The sequence below is a fragment of the Hemicordylus capensis genome, chromosome 3 (genome assembly GCF_027244095.1).
Source record: "Hemicordylus capensis ecotype Gifberg chromosome 3, rHemCap1.1.pri, whole genome shotgun sequence".
Lineage (NCBI taxonomy): Eukaryota > Metazoa > Chordata > Lepidosauria > Squamata > Cordylidae > Hemicordylus > Hemicordylus capensis.
The window spans coordinates 207,063,550-207,080,281 of NC_069659.1; the positions used below are offsets into that span (position 1 = coordinate 207,063,550).

A 16,732-nucleotide genomic window follows, 5' to 3' on the forward strand; every position below is an offset into this window, starting at 1 on the left:
TGGGGAAACCACCTTTTACCTCAGGCCTCACGCCTTGAGCTTTGTAAAGTACTCAACAGGAATGTTCTCAAAAGACTGTGGTTTTCAAGGCACTCAGGGATGGAGTTGAGGTCTGCACATCACTAACTATTATAAGAAACCACAAGGGTATTTGCTCTCCTAAAGGACCCTGGCAGAGGAAGCAAAAAGCACAACAGGAGAGCATTAAGCAGCACCACAGTTAGAGTTTCCAAATCTCCTGAAGGTCATTTTCTAAGACTTGGGACAACATCTGTAAGCTCAAGGGTGGTTTCTGCCTGTTGGAGAAAGGGGCAGAATCTGGTGGTACTTGGTTAAATTTTATTTAAAGACTCTGAAGCCACTCTTCAAAAGTTCTCCACTGCAAAAATATTGCTCTCCTCATGTTTCTAAAATATTTTTACCAAGTCTGCTATTGGTGGATACCTCCCAGTCCTTCTCTTCTGCAGAAAGATAGAGAAAAATACAACTTTGGGGGAAATGTGCTGGGAAAACAGGGGAATTTAAAATTCAGAATGAAGGAGAAAACTGGAGGGAACTGGCACTGTGGAAAATAGGTGTCTCCCTTTGCTTCTGGCTACTGATGCTGAGATTTAACTTATTCCCCTGGAAAACTGAGAAGGTGGCTTTTTAGCTGACACTTCAGGCTAAACCCTGACACCTGGCTATTCTAGTCATGGTGTACAGCCCCAGGCAGAGCACAGGGCTAGGGATGTGCAGAAATCCCTTGAAAGATTCCTTCATCTTGTCACTTTGCTCAAAATTCTCTAAACGTTTTGCCAAAACCAAAATCTCCAAACATCTCAAAAATTTCCAAACATTCCTCAGATCATTGCTTTAGTCAAAGCTTCCTGATAATGTCCATGTTACTTTCTGGAATTCCTTAGAACTCTGAAGGCACTAGCTCCACAGATAAGCAAATCTAGACTGACAGTTCTTTTGTCTAGAACATCTCCAATGGCTCCCATCTCAGCTAGGAAAGAAACTCCTACTGGTGTCAATGGGAGCTTCCCTCCTAGAACAATTAGCAGACCTAAGAGCCTCATCTGGATCTGGACCATGGGAGGGAAGAGAATTAAAGCTCCCCTACCCCCAGGCCACAGTCCCAATCTGGATTGCCCCCTCCCTATGCTGCCTTCTGCAGAGTCCTACTAATCAGCTTCACCAGGTCAGCTACTCTTAGTCTTTCTCCATTACCCAGCAGATTCATACCCCGGTCAGAATAAGTCACCTTGCAAAAACTGTGCATGATTTTATTTTAACCAAATCAATTTTCTCCTGGTGCATTTTACCTGACATTATTTTTAATAAATCTGCCTAAGACATATTTTGGAAGAGATACAGCATCTTGGCTCAAGACAATGAACAAAACTACTAAGCTTGCTTGCTTCAGCAGCAGGGGGATCTTTCTGCTACAGTTCACAACATGTGCATATTTTCCCAAGTTGGCAGAAAGTCTAACTGCAAGCTGGAATCTCCTAAGAGAGCCAGGTGCACAACAGCACATTCTCTACCTAATAATTCTTAAGACGTTGTAATTTTTCCATCATACATAATATCTCATGGTGTTACAATTCTTTGAGGTCATTCACACAATCAAAAACTGTGTCCCAGGTTTGGGAGCTGTGGGTGCTCCCAATTTTCAGTTGTGTGGAAGCAAGATAAGGGGGAAACTTGGGTAGAAGTGATTGTATGGAAGCAAGGTTAACCTGAGTACCTTTTCCTCCTACTTTGCTTTTACCCAGGTTTTCCTCTAATCTTGTTTCCACACAACTAAAAATAGGGAGCACACACAGCTCTCAAACCCAGGTAAAACATAGTTTTTGATTGTGTGAATGACCTCTTTGTCTCTGAATAAGGGGTTTGATACTTTCCCAGTGGATATAATGGCAGTTTTGCTACTGAGTTCAGTTAGAGCTTAGTTAGCAACATGTTACACACAAGTCATATGGAAAGTAGCCAGACTATATGGAAAGGAAGCCGGACTATAGTTCTTGAGGATTCTTAAGGCTCCCCCAGAGACAAACAGAGAAAGCTGATCATAGAACTGCTGGCTGCCTTTCCCCTTCTTTTGCCTATCTCTTCTTATCTGATCTCTCCTTAGCAGCTAAATAGGTGATCAATTAAGGAAAATTAACCACTACAAGAGAGATAAGCAACAGAGAAATGTGACCAATGGCCATATGACTCCCCTCCAGCTTTCTTTACCTGTCTCCAGGGCAGACTTCAGAATTCTTAAATGTCAGCATGGCTTATCTGTGGCTACATTTCAAGTGGTGGATGCTACATGTACCCAGGATCTGAAAAGTGCATTCACAGGACTGTGTGAAACCCCTCCTGCAGGAATTCCCCAGGTGCTTCCCACCCAGGTAGCTCTGGGGTACATGTTCAAAGTGGCATGGTCCATATCAGGAAAACTTCTAGAAAGCTACTTGAATACTTCGACTGTCCCAACCCTCTTTTTCTTGTTACTGTCTCCTGCAGCACTGGGCACATTTTTATTACATGAAATTGTACCACAGAGGCAGACAGTGATTGTGGGATTGGCAGAGAAGAGGGCCAGGCCAGCAAGAGCATTTTCTTTGTTCTCCAAAAGATCCTCCAGTATACAGACCATCTTGAAAGCTTCCTGTCCAAAGACAGTGCCTGACAGGGGTACATTTTGCAGTCTTGCATGATGGATTGGAGAAGCAGATGTCAAACGTCCCCTTGGTGTCCCCTCAAATTAGGGATGCGTAAATTGATTCAAATTTGAATTGATTTGACTCATATATGGATGATTCAAATTCAAATCAAATTTTCAAAATTTGATTTGAATTTGATTTGAGAGCTGTTTTAAAACTTTAAAAAACCATTCAGGATGCCTGGTTGGTTCAAAAGGCACCAAAACAGTCAAAATGATTCAAATTGAATTTTTGGACCAGTTCAGAATTTGAATCAAATTTGATTTGAATCACTTGAATCACCCAGATTCAAGTAAAATCAATTCAAAATTGAATCAATTTGCACATCCCTAATTTTGAGGCTTGCTCTTTTAAAAACATTTTGTTGGAAATTTGGCTGATTTGGGGGATTTCGGGGGCATTTCTAGAGCCCTGCAGCCCTGGAGAGCAAGGCAATGTGCATTTCTACTCTTATTTCTCATGGGAACATAGGAAGCTGCCATATACTGAGTCAGACCATTGGCCTATCTAGTTCAGTATTGTCTTTTCAGACTGACAAGAGGGTTCTCCAAGGTTGCAGGCAGGAATCTCTCTCAGCCCTATCTTGAAGAAGCCAGAGGGGGAACTTGAAACCTTCTGCTCTTCCCAGAGCGGCTCCATCCCCTGAGGAGAATCTCTTACAGTGCTCACATTTCTAATCTCCCATTCAAATGTAACCAGGGTGGACCCTGCTTGCTACCACAAGATCAGCTCTCCTCTCTTCTCCCCCCTTCCCACTTTTTAGGCATCCCCCCCCCCCGGTTCAGAACCTAATCCCACAATTCTCACAAAGTTAGGGATTCATTATTCATGGTTTTCATATTTGTGCCTATAGGTGAAAACAGAACCCATGTGAATAACGAGGGCCATCTGTAACAAAGAAAGCTACACTGAATAAAATATATGCACAAAACATAAAAATGTATAAATTCTAGCCATCAAATTATTAAAAGTATATTAAATGTTTTCTTTCAGCCATATTATTTTGGAAGTGTTGAGGATTAATTTAGAACTGAATTAGCTTTCACAAACTGTTCCTGGTTTTGACAGCTGCCCAAGCAAAGGATGTCACATTTTAAATAATTTTCACACATTTGCTTGCTAACAAGTTTTCTAGTTTTTGAAAAGTGGAAATGAGAGAGATTAGGGACAAGCGGATATCCCCTGTTTAGTTTCATTCTTGCTCCGTGGCCTAGTTTTGTCCATATTCTGCTCTGATGACATTCCAGTTTAATTCAGAAAATTTCTAAAATTAATTTTTGAATTTGTGCATGTGCAATTTACTGCATATATTTCAGCGTGTATTTTTTCTCCTGACAAGTTACTGATGTGCATGACCACCAATATGCATTGATTAAAAACACAACACACAAAACAGTTTCATGATTATGATGTGATATCTTTGGTATGATTTTACAGTATGATTGTGTATACTATACCTTCTGTTCATGCCCCACAATGGCTGCTGTATATATACAGTCCTTGCACCAAATCTAACTGTGCGGCCACTGGGGATATGGTCAGCTGACATGTTGCAGAATGGCCAGAAGACATGGGCCCACTTCTTCTCACACATAGATGCAATATACACATGTGGAGGAATCTCTGCATGCCTTTATGGGGTTAACAGATTTTTGACATATAAGCTTCAATATAAGGAATTAAATGTGCTTGCTTGGGTAGACATTAACTTCTCATTAATTAAGTGATGGAAGAATGCTTAACTCTCCAGTGCCTTAGAAATACAGACTTAAGTGTGACTGGCAATTACTGTGTTGAGAGTTAGGCAGCCAGAAGGGCAAATTAATCTATCAGGCCAGTTCTCTATTTTCCCATGCTCCCGTTTCTTTCATCTCACATTGCACTTCTATCTTACATTTAGAATTCCAACTGTTTGTAGCTCTAGCCTTCTATTTTACTACTGGTTGTGTTTATACAGCACTTAATACTAGAACATCCTAAAACACTGGGACTATACTGTCTTAGATGCACATGTTTACAGTCATGTTGATGAACACATTCTAAGCATGCCTGCAATTCAATTATTTTACCAATGCATCCCTCTAGGAAAAGAAAGGTATGCTGCAGTGACACATTTCCAGTGCATTTGATAGCCCAGTACACAAGGAGGTCCTGCTGACTGATCCTTGCTCAGCCCATGACATTAAGGAGCACTTACTGTGTGAAGCCAGCCCTCTATTACTGAGTTATGGCCTCTCCCCTTGCAAAGAAATGACTGGCCACCAAAAAAAAGAAGAAGGAGATTTAGAGGTGAAGGAAATGTTATGATGCCTCTTTTATATTGATGTCCACACCACACTTTGCTAACTTTTCTGTTTTGCTTACCAAATAAATCTAAACAGCAGTTGCACAAATGATGTCTTTGTGTGAGTAGGCCAAACCAAAAATCAATTCCTACTTTTTCTTCCCCCACAATACAAGTGTTCAGTGAGCCACTTCCTATAGGTTATTTAACAGTGAATCTGGAAGATTGATTTTGATTTAAACCATGGCCCACAGTATGAAAAGGTACTGTAATTTCTTCATCTGTCACTCTAGCTGATCTAATTTTGATCTGCAGCTGACCTACAAAAAGCCATAATATTTTACTCAATAAAACAGAAATTTCTGCAGTTGGCTTGGGGGGGGGGGAGGACTGTGAGACCTTTCACAAATATGCTGTGCTAGACCACTAAGAATTAGAGGCTGGGTATTTTGAAATTTTTATGTTCAGTTTCAGCTGGGATTTTACTTAGAAGATCCACAGCACATAAATTCACTGGCAGCAATATTGACTGACATCCTAATGTTCTACACATGTGCAGCCACAGGATTAACGCCTGCAGTAGTTGCATGCAGATAAACATTTTTTGTTGATTTCCTCTTCCTACAAAAGCACCCTGTGCAACCTGCAAATGTGTCTCTGAGGGTCACATAGTCCTCAGGGTGTTCCATAGCATAGAGGGTGCTGCAAAAAAGGTTCTGTCCCACTAAAAGTATCTTTGAAAGAGGTGAGACCCAAAGTAAGATTCAAGATTATGATCTCAAAGCTTGGGCAGGTTAATATGGGAGAAGGAATCCTAGGTTCCCATGTCCTAAACTGTTTATGGGTTTAAAGGCCATCACTAGCACCTTCAATTGTATTCTGAAACAAACTGTGAGCCAAAGAAGTTGGTAAACAAAGGGATCACCCAATTCCAATATAAATCCCTGGTAACTGTCTAGCCACTGCATTTTGAACTATAGCTGAAGTCCCCAACTAGCTGAAGTCCCCATTGAAAAAGACTGCCCCTGAATCCATTTTCATGGGCAGTCCCATGCAAACTGCATTACAATAGTCTGGTCAAGATGTAACCAAGGTATGGATAATCTTAGCCTAGTATCAACAACCATCTCCAGGGAACTCTTGAAAGCAATCCTGGAGATTTGAATGGCTTGAGATTGTGCAAATAAATTGGAAACAATATTGCAGGGGGAGCAGCTTCAGTTGGAGCTGGTAACCCTACAAACTGCTCTATATTTGATTTCCCGAGTAGGGGCAGGGAACCCAAAGACACCCCATGATAAGCACTGGGTGGATGTACCTGCTTACCCCAGCCCCTCCTGCTGCCTGTGAGACTGACACAGGGAGCTGGACATCAATGCCTGGTTCAGTGTGCTAGCAAAAAGCCAGGGGGAAGGAGCCCTGCAGCAATCACATATGGCTAGTTGGGAAGAGTTGTGGTCAGAGCAGGCAAACACCCACCCATGCAAGCAGCCCAGACATGGAGTGTGCTTGGCTTCCGGGATTGAGAGGAATGTTAGGAGCTGGCAGACAGTGCGAGTGACTTTTCCTTCTCAGTTCAGAAGAGAGGGGAGGGGAGTGGGAGCAGGCACCCCCCATCCAAGGGCCTCAAAGGCAAGTCCTCTTTGCAACTTTAATCCTGCTCCTGGTTGTGTGCCCCCTCCCAACCCTACCTCTGTCAGCTTGCTCTCAAGCAATCTGAGACGGGTGGCAAGAGGGAGAAGAAACTGTACTTCTCTGTCTCTTCCCTGTGAGTACGCCCCAAGAGAGAATTCTAGGACCTTAGGAGCTGGGGGGCAATGGGAAGGAGCCCTCTGAAATCCCTCTGAGTTACTGTAGTAACTATGCCCCTAGTCACTCCTAGAGAGGAGCGAAGAAGAAAAAGGGGGTAAGGGAGCGGTGGGGTTTCTTTCACTGCTAGCTGGTGCCCAGATTTCAGGAGAGAAACTGCCTCACATTTCCTCCACAGAGAATGGGGAAGGAAAGGGAGGGTGAACAATGCTTTTGCTGCTTACTGAGATGCAAGAGACACTCGCCACAGGCAAGGAGGCAAGTGCGTTTATTGCTTCAACATGTGGCCAATGGCTCTGTGGCAGTTGCCAACAATAAGAAAGCCACTCGGCGCGGGGGGGGGGGGGGACATATGGTAAAAACTGCTGAAGCTAATTTCAATAGGTTTCTTTCATGCTACAGAAATATTGGATTGAGAACTAACAATGTGCGCTATAAATCTCATTTAAACCCAGGTAATTAACCTCACTTGGCCTGTTGGCTGCAGTGTGTCATAACAGACAACCATTTTCCACTTGCCCTAGCTAAACAGATTTTGCATTACAAACAACGTTGCTACCACAGGGCCTACATCCAAAGCACACCCAAATCAAGGAGTTTTCCCTTGGAGGTAAAGTGCTCGGGATCAGATAGTGCAAAACGTCATGCTTCTAATGTAACTGAGCTAAAAAGAAAAAGAAAAGAAACTTCAACCAATTTTTATTTTCTTATTCAACTATGACAGCCCATTTTTCAATGCATAACTTAACAAGAGAAATAATACCATCTAAGCAATGCTTTTCTCTGGACTGAAGTGGTTGTCAGCAGTATACAGACCATCAATTTAATAAATGAAAAACTCTAATAATCAATAATCTAGTTATCTTTTACTCCAGCAGTTGAGGAAGTTTGAATTTCAATATGAACCTCCTGATCTTTTGTAAAACCAGCTGTGTTCATTATGAAAATACTCATGATTTTGCAGTCACATAATATTTGCAAGGCGAATAATTGTTAGGGGTGTGCATGGCTAGTCCAGTTCAGTCCGAATCCAAACTGAACCTGAAACAGACCAGGCCAGTTCGGTCTGGCACCCCCTCCAACCCCGCTGGTTTGATTCGGTTGGGAGGGTGGTTTTGCGAGCTTTTAAATTTTTAAAAAAACTTACCCCTTCCAAGGTGGTGGTGGGGGGTGTCCATAGAGGTTTCCCCTCCCCCCACTGGCCTTCCATCCATCCAGGTCATGCCAGGCCACACAGAGGCCCATTGCACAGGTGCAGCGGCCTCCAAAATGGCAACTGCACCAGTGGGGGGAAAGCCCAAATGGGCCAAAGAACAGCCAAATGGGCCAGTTTTGGATGAACGGGAGGCTGGTAGAGGGAGGGGGAACCTTCATGGACCCCACTACCGCCTTAGATAACCCCCCACCAGAGGGGGGAATTTTTAAAAAATTCAAAAGCTTTTTAAAAAACCATGCAAACCTCCCCCGCCCCCGCCAAACAGGCTGGGGTGGTGGTTGTCAGTGGTCAGACCAAACAGGGGGTGGTTTGATTCAACCCCAAACCCTCAAACTGAACTGGTTCAAAGTCAAACATGTTAAACCTCGAACCTGTTTGCACATCCCTAATTACTGTAAAGGTAAAAGTTGATGTCCCTGGAGATGGGTGCAAAACTACAACTACGAAAATGATAGCCTGTCCTGAATATCAGATCCTCCTGGAAATCAGAAGTTGATGTTTGTAAACTTAGGCATCCAGAACCAATGTATTCCCTGAAATGGAAATATACCTTGCCATTTTTTTTTTTAATTTCAGTGCAGAAATTAATCTAGCAAGATTCAGATTCTCTGGAAACAGTCAGATAAGTGTTCTTAGAGCCACATCACAAAGCACCCTGATCCTAATCAAGAATACTTAGGACTGAGGACTTACGAGTGGATTCAAAAGGCTGCCCTTTTTAACCCGATGACTGTAACGCCAAAGCAGTTGCCTGTTTGTCTGAATGTTCTACCACACATCATCTATACCCATGAAGCCATTTTCTGCATGTCAGCAAGTAGCCACCAATGGGAGAATTATCCTTGTAGAGATTTGCCACCCCATTAATGGGGAGATCAGATAGCCATTTGAATAGGGATGTGCATGGTCCGGACCGGTCTGGACCAGCACCGAGGGGGGGGTCTCCCTTTAAGGGCGGAGGAGTAGAACTTACCCCTCCCACCACTTTCCCCCCTCCAACGCTGAAGCTGCTGGCCAGGTCTCTGGGGCACTAACCAGTCCGGAGGCCATGTTGGAGGCCTCCAGACTGGTTCGGATCTGGACCGGTCCGGACCGGTCCGGCAGCCTGGCACCGAGGGGGGGTCTCCCTTTAAGGGCACGGGGGGTAGAACTTACCCCTCCCGCTGCTTTTCCCCCTCCGGCGCTGTCTTTTTTACTGAGGATTTTGAGGCGGCAGTGTTCTTCGCTGCCGCCCCTGCCCCCGTCGTCACCCGACAGTCTTCCTCTGACTAGCACACATGCGCGCGCAGCAGCGCGCGTGCCTGTTGCCGCCGTGCACGCACGCGCCGCCTATGTCACAGCGGCGCGCGCACGCACGGCAGCAACAGGCGTGCGCGAGCTACCGCGCACGCATGCGTGCTAGTCAGAGGAAGACTGCCGGGCGACGACGGGGGCAGGGGCGGCAGCGAAGAACACTGCCGCCCCAAAATCTTCAGTAAAAAAGACAGCGCCGGAGGGGGAAAAGCAGCGGGAGGGGTAAGTTCTACCCCCCCGACCTTAAAGAGAGACCCCCCCCCCAGTGCTGGTCCGGACTAGTCCGGACCATGCACATCCCTGCATTTGAATCCAACCTGGGGAAAATGTGATATTGAACCAAAGTAAGTAAGAATGGGGACACTTACAAGAACTCTGCCAGTTAAGGTTTGGGCTGAAATCATCACCCCTGCCCAGTCTTTAACAGAGGTCATCCAGCCCACTTCTGCTGCCACAGTTTCCTCTTTCTCATCTGTGGGTTTCAATTCCCCATCTGCCTGGGGCTCTGCAGGCTCACTTATTTTCTGGGCCTCCTGTAAAAGGGAGAAGGAGGAACAGTTAGCATGGCATTGGTAACAAAGCCCACCAGACAAATAAAACAGAATTATCATCACAATACATGGTGAGTGGGGAAATCTTGTTTTTCTGCAAAATGGAAAAACTACCTACCTTCTCCTCGATACCTAAAGAAGCACCTTAGCAAGCTACTAAGCTACTCATGTTCCTGCAAACTGGAGAATTCTGTTGAGCCATAACTCTGCTTATATTTAGCCCCCAAAGTCATGCTGTGTGCACTTTCAAGAATAGGATCCACCCATATTGTGTAGCATATGGTGCACCCATGGGTGTGGCTTGAAGCAAATAAGGATGGAATTATGGGCAGTATATGTTAGTCTCCAACTAATAAACTCCCTAAGCTGAATGGCTGGCAGAATAGATCGATGTTTTCCTTCTGCAGGTTCTGTGCATGGTGCACTTACAGTGAGTGGCATTTTACACAAAGGTTTCTTGCTAGAGAGACCATCTACTGAAGGTATTTTTGACACTACATGCCAGGTTCCCTTTTCAATTTCCATGCATGGCATAGCTGGCACCTGAAATGTCTGCAAGGAATGCAGCCACATATTTGTATGGTCTTGTATGCAAACCTCAATGCAAAATATGTACACGGACAAAATTAACCTAAAATTAACACAGAGTGAATGTGAACATTAGTCATGTAAAATTTTAATGTATGGCTTCTAGAATTAGTTCTCCAAGGAAGCTCACACTGGGGAGTGTGTGAAGAAAAGAGTCTAAAAACACCAACAGAAATGAAATGCAGAGCTGACAATTTTCCAGCAAGCTGCTAGGTTGTCAAGAAGCCACTCTTTAAAAGGGAGCTGTGTGATTAATCCAAGGAACTCCTCTGTCTATAAGCATTGGCTGTTACTGAGACACCAGAGGCAGGGCGGGGGGTGGGGGCAGACAAATCAAAAAGGAGCATTTGAGCAAATCAAAAAAGGAGCATTTGAGCAAATTAAAGAGGAGCATTTGAGCAGTCTGAAACCAGTGAGTCACTGCTGGCCACTGCCATTCACAGTCAGCGCTAGTGGGTACTGCTACAAGGATGGTGTGCTCCTACACCAAAGTTCCGTCTGCTTCAGACGTGGGTGGCAGAGAAGAGTCAGAATGCCGCACCCCCAAAGTTGGCTGATTAGTTCAGATCAGTATATGAAATTCCCAGTCCTCACATTCCATCTTGCTCCTTATTGCCTCCCTAGGATTGCCAGAAGACAATGCTGCAGTACAGAACTAGCAGGATCCCCCCCCTCTATGAAATTGTTAGGTCTAGACTCTGGACCTGGCAAACCTATTCCCCACTTGACTTCCTGGACAACAGTCCCTGGCCCCCTTGCCTATCCCCTTCATTCCTGAAGTTAGTGTCCCTGTTCTTAGACCCTATGTGAGGTTCTTACCCAAGTCCTACTTCTTCCTTGACTCTTCTGCTCCATGATCTCCTAGTAGTTCTGTCCCCGACATAGTTTCCACGGCTTTCTAACCTTGTGCCATAAGCCCCCTTTCTCATTAGCTCCTTCTTGCTTGAATAACTGGTCTCTTTTGCCCTTTTCCTCAAGCCTCCTTCTCATGTTCCTGTTTCTCAGTCCATTGCCTACTCTACATCCTTTCTTTAGTCATCTTGCCTCTGGACACCCTACCATTTCGGCTTCCTACTCCCTGGAATTACATTTACCCCATCCTGCAAAGTTGTCCCTCTCACTATATGACACACAAGGTTGTCTTAGCCAAGTTGACAACTTGCACCTCAAAGGTTTATGCATCTGCCATCTTGGATCACAGTGGATGACATCATAACAAACTTCACAACTGAGGTGTCCCTATATGTCCCTACAGCTGTAGCAAATTTGGTTCAAATCGGTTAAATGGTTCACAAGTTAGCCCATTTGCACTTCAAAGGTTTATGCGTCTGCCATCTTGAACCAGTATGGATGACATCATCACAAACTATGCCACTGAGGTGTCCCTGTGTGTGTCACTTACTGCAACTGTATCTAATTTGGTTTAAATTGGTTAGGCAGTCCACTAATTAGCCCACTTGTGCCTCAGATGTTCACATGGCCACCATCTTGAATTGGAGTGGAAGACATCACCACACACCACGCCATTTGGGCATCCTTATGTGTCCCTACAACTGTCACAAGTTAGCCCACTTGCACCTCAAAAGTTTATGCATCCACCATCTTGGATCAGGGTGGATGACATCATCAGAAACTATGCTGTTGAGGTGTCCCTATGTGTCCCTACAACTGTACCCGATTTTGTTCATATTGGTCCAGGCGCTGATAAGTTGATGGTGGGGGGACACATGGGCGGACACACACACGGACACATGGACACACACACAGAATGCCAGGTAATCTCATAACAACGATATTTTAGATTTGACACCAATTTTTTTTTTAAGTGGCAGCATAGGATTTGACTTTGAAATTTAAATATTCATAGAGTCTGAATCCTCCACAAACTTCAAATGTACCCAAAATCCAAATCAAACATCCAAAATTTGAAATTTAGAATGAAGACATATATATTATAGGCAACACAGTAGTGGCTTGAACAGAAATTCTCTGTCCTGAAAACAAATGTCTCAGAATGCAGGAAGTATGTGTTCAAACCACCTCCTCCACATCTGAGAACACCAATGCCAACTCACTCTTCATCTCAAAACATTAATGGTGGCAAAGAAACTATGAATTAAAATAAGGTAACTGTACCATCACCTATTCTATTGCTAAGAAAGGTTTCAATCCTAGTGGTTTACAATTTAAAACAGAACTCAATGCCCCTTTGATAAACATTTACAGCAGAAATAAACATCATTTCCCCCTTTCAATTACGTATTGCATTCATTCTCTGATAAACAAGGATATGATTAATCAGATATTCCACATTCAAGATTCATGAGTGACACATCCCACAGTAAATGGGATCTGGAGTAACTGCTTATTTGAATCAAAAACAAAGTTCACTTCTTGAACCAAATGGGACACAACTAAATTGAGGTCATTTGGTGATTTAAATGGAAATCTCTGGGTTCCTTGCAGTGTGCCTGTGATTGTATACTAAGATTTCACAAATAGTTGAATTCAGGGATGTGCGGAATCGGTTCTATTAAAACCTGGTTTGAATAGAACTGGGCCGGTTCAACTAGTCTGAACACGAACCAGGACGGACTCCCCAAAACAGGTACTGGTCTGAGTTCAAGCCATACCAGCCCCAGTTCAAATGGAACCAGTTCGGAACTGGTTTGGCAGTTCGAGTGGCATGCTCGTAAATGGGTATCCAGTGAGAATTTCCCTTTACAAGCAGGGGGGGGGACCCTGCCTTCAAAAATACTTCTAATGGGGGTGGCGAGAGGGTACCTTAGTGGTGGTGGGGCGTCAGTGGCGTGGCTCCTCTGAACTCTGTACTGGGTTCAGCCCTCCAGCATGGCCAGGTTCCAGACTCTGTGCATGTGCAGAGGTCATGCAAATGGCCTCTGAACTGGGCCATCCTGGAGCACCAGACCTGGTCTGGAGTTCAGAGGAGCTGCGCCATCATCACAACTGCCACTAAGGTACCCTCTCGCTGCTCCCCATTAAGAGTATTTTAAAAGGCAGATTCCCCCTTTTGCTTGTAAAGGGGAATCCCCACAAGATTCCCTTTACAGGCATGCCACTTAAGCCAAATTAAACCGTTTCCGAACCGGGTCAACCCTCAGACCAAAGTGGGTGCCAGGCTGACTCAAACCAGCTCATGGTCCAGCAGTCTGCTTTGAATTTGAAGTGGACCGCTGAAATCGGTTCTGTGAACACCCCTAATTGAATTCGCTACTGATAAAGGATGCGGTCCTGTTCTGCTGTTATTTCTTCACCCCAAATAATCAGCAAAATAATGTCACAGCCATCCATAAGCCAGAAAAGTGTACATTTCAAGAAACCTAGACTTGTGTTTTAATTGGTGCCTTATTTAGAGGCATGGCAGGTACATTTTAAGTTAATCCTATCTTTATGCAGGCGGTTTACCTGTTTTCTAAAGTGTTCATTATTATAATTGCTCAATGACAGGAACATATAAATAGAGTGAAGTGGGAGGGTGTATCTACAGCTTAGTGTGATGCTGTCTCTGTCTTACATTTATAAGTGGTGGAGAAACAAAGTATACTCAGAGGAGAAGCTAAGTGGCTATGGATCAATTTGGGGGATGTGTCAGACCCTACAAATTCCTGTTATTAAGGAAAAGGTGTGTAGGGTATTTATTTAGTTGACTGGCTGTTTATATCATTTTGTCCCTAAAACTCAAGAAGGTTTGCAAGATAACAGAAAGTGTGTGTGTGTGTGTGTGTGTGTGTGTGTGTGTGTGTGTGTGTGTAATCCACAGCAACTAAAATTTTAATTCATGACCAACATAGACTGAGCAGAGCCCTACCCGTGATGGTGGGAGCTCCCATGATTGAGAGACTCAGTCTCAGTGGGTGTGCCCACCATCACAGGTAGGGCTCTGCCCTCTTCAGACAAGCCCCTCTGTAACTGTGAGCAGCAGAGCACGTAGGTGAGTGATGCAGCAGGGGCAGGACTTCCTCTCACTTCACCTCACTGTACATGGCTCAGTGGGGCAAATTTATTATAATGTCTGAAGAGGGCTTATGTGCCTTATTTATTTATCTAATTTATTTATTACATTTATATACCGCTCTTCCTCCAAGGAGCCCAGATACATAGTTACGTTTCTCCTCACAACAACCAACCCTGCGAAGTAAGTTAGGCTGAGAGAGAAGTGACTGGCCCAGAGTCACCCAGCAAGTATCATGGCTGAATGGGGACTTGAACTCGGGTCTCCCCGATCCTAGTCCAACACTCTAACCACTACACCACTCTGGCTCCTTCATTATGTGGGCTTGGCATATAGATGGCAATCAAGGGGGGAGGGGGTCTGCTACAGATAATGGTAAGGGAGGCGGCCACTGTACAGGATAAAACTAATAGTGAAATTAATGTCATTCTGCTTCCATCAGAAAGTGTTCTGCATCAATTACAGCATCTAACCAGTAAGGTCCGATGCTGAGTGCATTACGTGAGTATAGCCTCAAGGTTACACAAGCATGATAATTATTTTGTTATATGTTTGGGGCCTTGAGGCAAAAAGCAATGACAAATTTGTCACTGAAAATCTCATTTGCTACCAGAGAATCTACACTCAGAACACCTCAGAAACAACAAAACCCAGTACCCCATGGGTTAGCAACCCATGGGGGTGGTTGACACCCTATGTGCACTACACCACCACTCGCTCTGGGCCACCCCAGCACCCTCCCCCAAGTGCAGTTATGGGGCTGCTGACACCTCCATTCTTCCTTATGGAGAAAAACCTTAAAGACGTGTAAACTTCAAAAATCACTTAAAAATCAGCCCTTTGCTCAATTTCTTTCAAATAATTCTGGTAGCTTCCTTGCCCCCCTTGGGCACTAACACCCACCACACTCCACTCTAGACCACCTCTTTCCCCCCATGAAGTGATACATTTGCTGGAATCCTCATTATTCCCTATGAGGAATTCAAAAATATTTTTAAAATTCACCAATCATTGGAGGAGTGTCCGATTGCCATGAGGTTTTGTGGGTAGTAGGCACCCCTGGGTGCCTACCACCCACCCCACTTTTGTGCACCTAGGTGCTCCACAAAAAGGGATAATGGGCTGGTTCTGGTCTCATTATACCCTATGAGAAAAATAATAAAAATATTTCAAATATTAATAAAAATTGTAGAAGTGTCCAATTGCTTTGGGGTTTGGGTGGTAGTTGGCACCTATGGGCACTCCACAATAGGGAATAATGGGCTGGTTGGAGTCCCATTATACCCTATGAGGAAAAAAAATTCAAAAATTCATACAAAATCATACGAGTGTCTGATTGCTTTGGGGGTTGGGTGGTAGGTACCCATGGATGCCAGCTACCACCTCACCCACTTTTAGAGGTGCGAACTGGTTCAAATTTGAACCAAACCGGGGGGGTTCGAGCAAAACCAAAACCGAACCTCCCCCGCCCGGTTCAAATTCGAACCGAACCAGGCGAACTGGTTTTGTGCACATCCCTATTTTCTACCACATTTTAAAAACAGGCAGGTTTAATTCTAACAAATGCTTCTCTGCAATCAGTTCAGAATGGCATCCCTTAGAGTGTTTTCAACTTAGAAGGGCATTTTGTTTAACCGAGTCAGTTGCCTATGGAACAGCAGGCTCTGTCTACTGCTGCTTGAGCACATGCAAACAGTTAAGCAGAACTCTAAATAATTCAACCTTCACGTGTGATCGCATCTTTTGGCACAGGAATGATTACATCCTGGAACCAAAAGCTCCAGTTAAACTACAGCTGAGAAATAAGATATCAGGATTGAATAGCATTACAACAATTTGTTGCTAATGCAAATACAATGAATATTTATATACAGCTTTTCAACAAAAGTTCGCAAAAGCACTTTACATAGAAATAAATACATAAATAAATAAAATGGTCCCTGTCCCCAAAGAGCTCACAATCTATCTATCTATCGATCAACAGACACTAGCAACAACCACTGGAGGGATGCTGTCCTGGGAATGGCCAGTTGCTCCCCCCACCTGCTAAATAAAGAGAATCACCACTTTTAAAAGGAGCCTCTTTGCCCAGTTAGCGGGGACATGCTGCTGAAAGCAGGGGACATGCTGTCATCGAAAGCACCAGGCATGTATGTATAAACCGGGAGCTGGCACCAAATGCACTAGAGTTCTTAAAGAAATATCCAGCTACACAGTAGATGTGATAGGACATGAGCCTAGGAAGAATGCCTGCTGAGCTCACTTGGATTAAAACAAAATCTGTATGTGCCTGCTGATCGAATGTTCATGGCCAAA

The 16,732-nt window shown here is 44.2% G+C and overlaps 1 protein-coding gene across 17 annotated transcripts in view; it reads right to left on the reverse strand.

Annotated features, from left to right (window-relative positions):
- Window positions 1–16,732, reverse strand: part of KCNMA1 (potassium calcium-activated channel subfamily M alpha 1) — an 829,029-nt gene that overhangs the window by 641,311 nt on the left and 170,986 nt on the right. For all 17 annotated transcript variants that reach the window (XM_053304540.1, XM_053304539.1, XM_053304531.1 and 14 more), the window contains exon 2: window positions 9,673–9,837. In XM_053304540.1, coding sequence (XP_053160515.1) covers window positions 9,673–9,837 — 165 coding nt within the window. The remainder of the gene's footprint in view (window positions 1–9,672; window positions 9,838–16,732) is intronic.